The sequence below is a fragment of the Hemicordylus capensis genome, chromosome 3, assembly GCF_027244095.1.
Source record: "Hemicordylus capensis ecotype Gifberg chromosome 3, rHemCap1.1.pri, whole genome shotgun sequence".
NCBI lineage: Eukaryota > Metazoa > Chordata > Lepidosauria > Squamata > Cordylidae > Hemicordylus > Hemicordylus capensis.
In genome coordinates this window covers 74448320-74454319 of record NC_069659.1, presented here as the reverse complement: position 1 = coordinate 74454319, position 6000 = coordinate 74448320, and the positions used below count along the sequence as shown (strand labels likewise).

At 39.6% G+C, this 6000-nt stretch overlaps 1 protein-coding gene across 1 annotated transcript in view; it reads right to left on the bottom strand.

Annotated features, from left to right (window-relative positions):
• Positions 1–728: 728 nt before the first annotated feature.
• ROBO1 (roundabout guidance receptor 1) overlaps positions 729–6000 on the bottom strand; it is a 927259-nt gene continuing 921987 nt past the window's right edge. The window contains 2 exon segments of the mRNA XM_053306810.1: positions 729–2415; positions 4565–4764. Of these exon segments, the coding sequence (XP_053162785.1) occupies positions 2401–2415; positions 4565–4764 (215 nt within the window). The 3' untranslated portion in view covers positions 729–2400.

Here is a 6000-nt window from a genome sequence, read left to right as displayed (position 1 = left end):
TGCCTGCATGCACCTTTTTTATTGCAAGGCTTTTATGATTTACAACTTGTCAGTTTTCTCCCCACCCTCCCTGCCCTTCTATATAAATGAATGATTGTAGCTCACTTTCTCCTAAAGTGCTGCACTTGCAGGTGACGACCTATAAGAAGTTCCAGCAGCCACATTAACATGTTATGTTTAACACTCGCTTGTACAACCGTGTACAGTGTACACAGGTACAATTATTCAAATGTCATGCTGAACAGAGGTATAGCAGTATACTTCCTGTCTGCATCCTGAGTCTGTACACAGGTTCATTTTAAAATGAACGCAGGTAGAGTTATTCACACAAAAACATGTATGTGTGTACAGACATCTGAATGTAGTTGCAACATAATGTCTGAATAGGGCTAGGGTGTGGCCCAAAAACCATTGAACCCATTGCAGAAGCATCTAGGTCTGAGCACAGAACACACAAAAATGTACTGTATCATTTGAATGCTACTCATTTGTATAATGCCATTTTCACAGTTCTGTCAATGGCTAGATGATCTTATAACCCTTCTAGCCCTAAAATTATATGGTGTTAAAATATTTACTGTTTTCTTATTACTTCAATATTTGATTTACAGTACAGCCTATCTAATTGACTTATGAGATATATCAAAAGCCAATGTGTGTGTTACTCCGATGAGAATCAGCTCTTAATGATAGTGTAGAAGTAAAAAAAGAAACTTGACAATAAAGGATGATGTATTTGAGAACGTTTTTAATAAATAATGTGACAAAAATTACTTTTATGATTATTGAATCCTCGGTATGCAAAATTATGGCTAAAATATGAGGTTTCTTACATGAACATAATGAAAAACATTAATCACATGGATTGTTCCCTCAGTACTGCACACCCTTTCTAGTGTAACCATTTCTTAAAAATTAGTGAAATGAAATTTTTTAGCCCTCAGTAAATAACAAAACACTCCTTTTTTCCTTCCCCCGCTGAGGCTAGGCCTGATAATTGTCCATAAACAAACACACAATTTTCCATTAGCACCAATGACAAAGAAATTATATAATTACAAAACAGATCATAAAAATCTACAGACAAAGGACATCGTTCTGTAATTTCAAAAACCAAAAACCAAAACCTAATGGCTCTATTTCAGTTTCAGTGGAAATCCAATGTCAAGACATAGGCCACAGCAAACTTGAAAATTTAAAGTCTGGGAAACAGGAAAAGTGTTCTGTTTATGGCCCATTCTTAGGTTTCCTTACCTTTACCATCTGTAAGCATTCAAATATCCCCAATACAAAGATAGAGCATTAACAAAATGGGGGGGGGAGGGGACAAACAAAAGCTTAACATCTTACAATAAGACAAAAAATGGTTAATAGTTACAATGTTTTACAAATAAAGTTTAGTGATTGTGCTTTTAAAACCAAAAAAAAAAAAAGAAGAAGATAAACAGTGCATTACAAAAACATCAAAAACAACCACCCTCCCCCCGCAAAAAAACCCCAAGATCAAACATAACTTCTTTAAGTGGCACTTCTTCTTTAAGGTGAATTGACACTATAAAGTAGAGGTCTGAGATTTGGGCCAGTCATGACGACGATGTCCTTTCCCAGTGATGCTTTAAAAAATGTCCATTGCTTTCTTGATTTATGTTTTTAGGAGTGCTGGTTGAGGCCAACAACTTTTTAAACAACTTAACTCATGACATAACTGCCAAGTTCTCACTGACATGCCTTCTTCCTATCCTAAAGAACATCTGCAGTAAAGAATGTACCTTCATGATTAAACGAGATAGAGTCTAGACAAATTAAAGTACTACGGAGGTTTGAAAAATGAATATGTATTTACAATATGAGCAACCCTAACCCAAATTGCATGGAGCTGTATTTTGGCTGAAAAGGGCTCTGACTGCTGGAAGAATATGCAATGCCATTTGCACCAAGTGCAGCCTATAACAACATTGCAAGGTTAGAAAAACGTCTGCATAGATATCATTCTTTAGAACTTAGTCGATGATAGTCTACACATAGAATTATGAGCTGGCTTGGTAACATTTCTGTTTTGAACTGCATTGCCCCCAAGTGGACTCCCCCTTCTGCCCAATGATGGAAGCAACAGCTAGCATAGCACCACAGAGAGCAGTCTAATTGCTCTCATGGACAGAGAAAATGTGCTATATTTAGCCTAAGGGGATAAATAGGCAATGTTCATTATAATGGGTTTTTTTTTAAAAAAAGAAACATTAAAATAAAGATTAGTATTCTGATAGCATGGAAAAAATGAGGAATTGTACACTCTGATTGCACTGAACATTATTTCTGGCATCAAATATCATCAGACTTGAGGCATCTTAAGTGATATCTTTCTGATTAGATTTCAAAAATGTGTTACAGTACATCTCTTCTTCAGCTTTCAGTTTCCTGTAAAAAAAATATTAAGAACCATTGGCTGGATATTGCAAGTTTCCATCATCATGAGTGTTATGAATTTCATAGTTGTATTTGCCTTTTAATAATGATAAAATCCCTTTTATCTTTATTCATTTACTTGTTTTTCACTTCTTTTGTGGATTTTATTGTTTTACATTTGCTATGTATTAACGTTGTACACTGCCTAGCCATGTCTATATAGAACATATATAGTATATAAATATGATAAATAAATAAATGTTATATTCTGCATCACATAGTTTGCCTTTTACACCTTTATATTCTGCATCACAGTTTGCCTTTTACACCTTTGTATGAAATCCAGATAATCAGCAGCAAATGCCCTAAGAATTAAACAAATTCAAACTCCTAGACAGCTCCCTGGAACTGTGATGGCTGAATTAAATAAATATTGAACAGTAATACAATTGGAGTCATGCTTATTTAATGAGGCCAAAGATCTAAAATCACTGGCTGAAATCCAGACTAATGAAATATAGGTGCTGAAAGATAAGCAATTCTGAAGAGTTAAATTAACTCAGCTCCACCGCTTATTCAGCAGGGGGCAGGGATTTTGACAACCTCTCTATTGGAAGTGCTCTGTGCCACCCCACCCCACCCCACAAAATATCCTTTAGGACTGTGTAGTTTTGAGTGGCATAGAGTGCTTTTGGGAGATAGGGATGTTACTAAAACCCCTCCACTCCCATCCCATGCAAGCACTGGTGCAATGTTAGTCTGGAACTCATAGGAACATAAGAGCTGCCTTATACTGAGTCAGATCATTGGTTCATCTAGCTCAGTACTGTCTACAGTGATTGGCAACAGCTCTCCTAGATTCTGACAGGAATCTTTCCCAGCCCTACCGCGGAGATGCCAGGGATTTGCACCTGGGACCTTCTGCATATGAAGCAGATGTTCTGTCACTGAATTATAGCCTCTTTAGAAGCACTGGTGCTCTTCTCCTGGGCACTTTCCAGATTAGATTAGGGATGTGCAGAGTGGTCCAGCGGTCTGGTCCAGAGGTTCGAGATTGAACCGACCCCCCACCTCCGGTTCCATCCAGACTGGAACCAAACCTCCGGACAGTTCGCGGATTTTTTAATTTTTTTAAAAAAATTAACATGAAAGTACTTTTAGCCCCTTCGGAAGGCTTCCTGTATGCCGTGGGTGTGTGTGTGTGTGTCCATGAGGGTTCCCCTTCCACCCGCCAGACTCTGAAATCACCACCACGGCCCGGGAAACTGATCATTTTTGGCCCTTTCGGGCTTCTGTAGAGTGCAGTAGTGGCCATTTTGGCCACTGCCACACATGTGTAAATAGCCTCTGTGAGGCCTGGCATGGCCCACGGCCTCGCAGAGGTCATTTGTGCATGCGCGGTGGCCATTTTGTTTTTTCCATAATGGCCACCGTTCATGCGTAAATTATCTCTGCGAAGCCGTGGGCCATGCCAGGTCTTGCAGAGGCCATTTACACATGCATGGCGGCGGCCCAAATGGCCACTGTGCACACTTACAGAGGCGAAAAGAATCATTTTACCCGGCTGCGGTGGTGATTTAAGAGTCAGGAAGCCCCCTGAAGGGGTTAAAGGTACTTTTACATTAAAAAAAAAATCTGCAAACTGTCAGGACTCGGACTGGACCTGGTGGGGGGTATCGATGGGGGCCAGACTGGACTTGGCTCCATGCACACTCCTAGATTAGACTCTGCAACAGAGTCACATAGGATCTCAGAAGTGTGCTTTCACACTTTCTGCGTTGTGACACCGCAGTCCTTACACAGACAGCAGGGTGCCATTCACATTGCCAATGCCTTGTCTCGAATTTAATCGCTGCGATATAGAGCTAGGATGTTATATATCCGGCGTAATGAATTTGTTGGGTTTTTGGGTTATTAGTTGCTGTGAGACTGCTCCCCCTGCTGTTAACGTTTTTCAATGCGACTTGCCCAAACAGAGGCATTTTGCTGCTCTGGAATAACTAGTCTGGAAAGTACCCTGTGGCATCAGTGCTTTGTTAGTCTAGATTTCAAGCACTGTGAATGAAACAATTCAAGAATAAAAGGAAATGAGCTTCGGGGAAAATAAATTTTATAACACAGATATTTCCGCCCCAAATTGATCTACAGAAATGTACATTACCTGTAATTCTTCTTCTTCATCCTCTCCTTGCTCATAAGTTCCAAATACCTGCATTTCTGCAACATTCCTTCGACCTAAATTTGCTTGTTCTGCTCTTTGTCTACCCCCTGATCCTCTTGAGGACATGGAGCTTGAGGAACTAGGATCTCTAGTGTTATTTGATGTTGGAAATGTAGGTCTACAATATGGCAGAATATCTTCTATGGAAAAATTAATAATATGTTAATATTACCACAGGCAGATGCACTGGAGCAATGGCAAGTATAAATTACATTTGCTTACTAGAGCAGTAGATGCAATCATACCCAAGCATCCTATCTGACCTGCTTCAAAGTTAGCTCTTTGTTAACAGAAGAACTATGGGAGCTGAAGTCAGGGGCAGATCCAGCAGGAAATTACAGGGGGTGCAACAGCAATTATTTTCCATAAAAGATTAGTATCCCCATATATAAAAATATTGGGGCTTGTATTTTATTTCTCTTGCAAATGCACTATGCCAGGAAGTGTCAAACTCAAATCTGGTAGTGGGCCAGATTGGGTTCCAATGCACCTCTAGGGAGCAACACATAGTTTTGTGTCACTTTCTGTAGCCTTGCACACTCTTTGTACTACTTTCTGTCTTCATCCTTCTCTCTGTTCTTTCTCTCATTCATTTTCTCCCCCCACCCTTGCCCTGCCAATTAAATTAGCTGAATTCACTGCTTTTTACACCAAAATACAATCAGGAAAAGACTGATTTGTGGGGGGAGGTATTTTTAGAAGAAATTCTGGACCTACCTGCTGATACCAGATTTTGCATGGACTAGCCTACCACTCTTCCCTCTTCCTCTCCCCCTTGCTAGGTACTTAAAAGATCCAGGGATTTGGCTCACAGTCTCCCCACATTTTGATTATTAAACCCTTTCATGCTCTCTTAAATGTATCCAACACTCTCCCCACTAGTTTGCTTCACCACTCAAAATGAATCTCCATTTTCTCCTGCATCAGATTTCTCCTGCAATCAGTACACACACAGCTGAGAACCAGTGTGATGTAGTGATTAGTGTTAAGCCTAGGATTGGGGGACTTGTGTTACCTATTCAGTCATGAAACTCACTATGGGACCTTAGCTGAGACTCTCTCCTTCAAACCTGTCTCACAAGATGAGTGGGGAGGAAGACTATGTACACTACCGTGAACTCTTTGGAGGAAGGATGTGTGTCATATATGTATATGTTGACTTTTAGCCACATGCACTCCAATCCTAAGCATATAAATACAAGCAAATTCAAATGGCTTTTTTGACACCTATCACAGCAGCAAGCAGTCCAGTTTGATCTCTTCTATAAACTACATTCCATTTAAGCAAAAATCATATGTCTATACTCTACAATGTATATACAGTGTATAGTGTGTGTTTATACACTACAGAAAGAAAAACCACTAATTTGATTTCA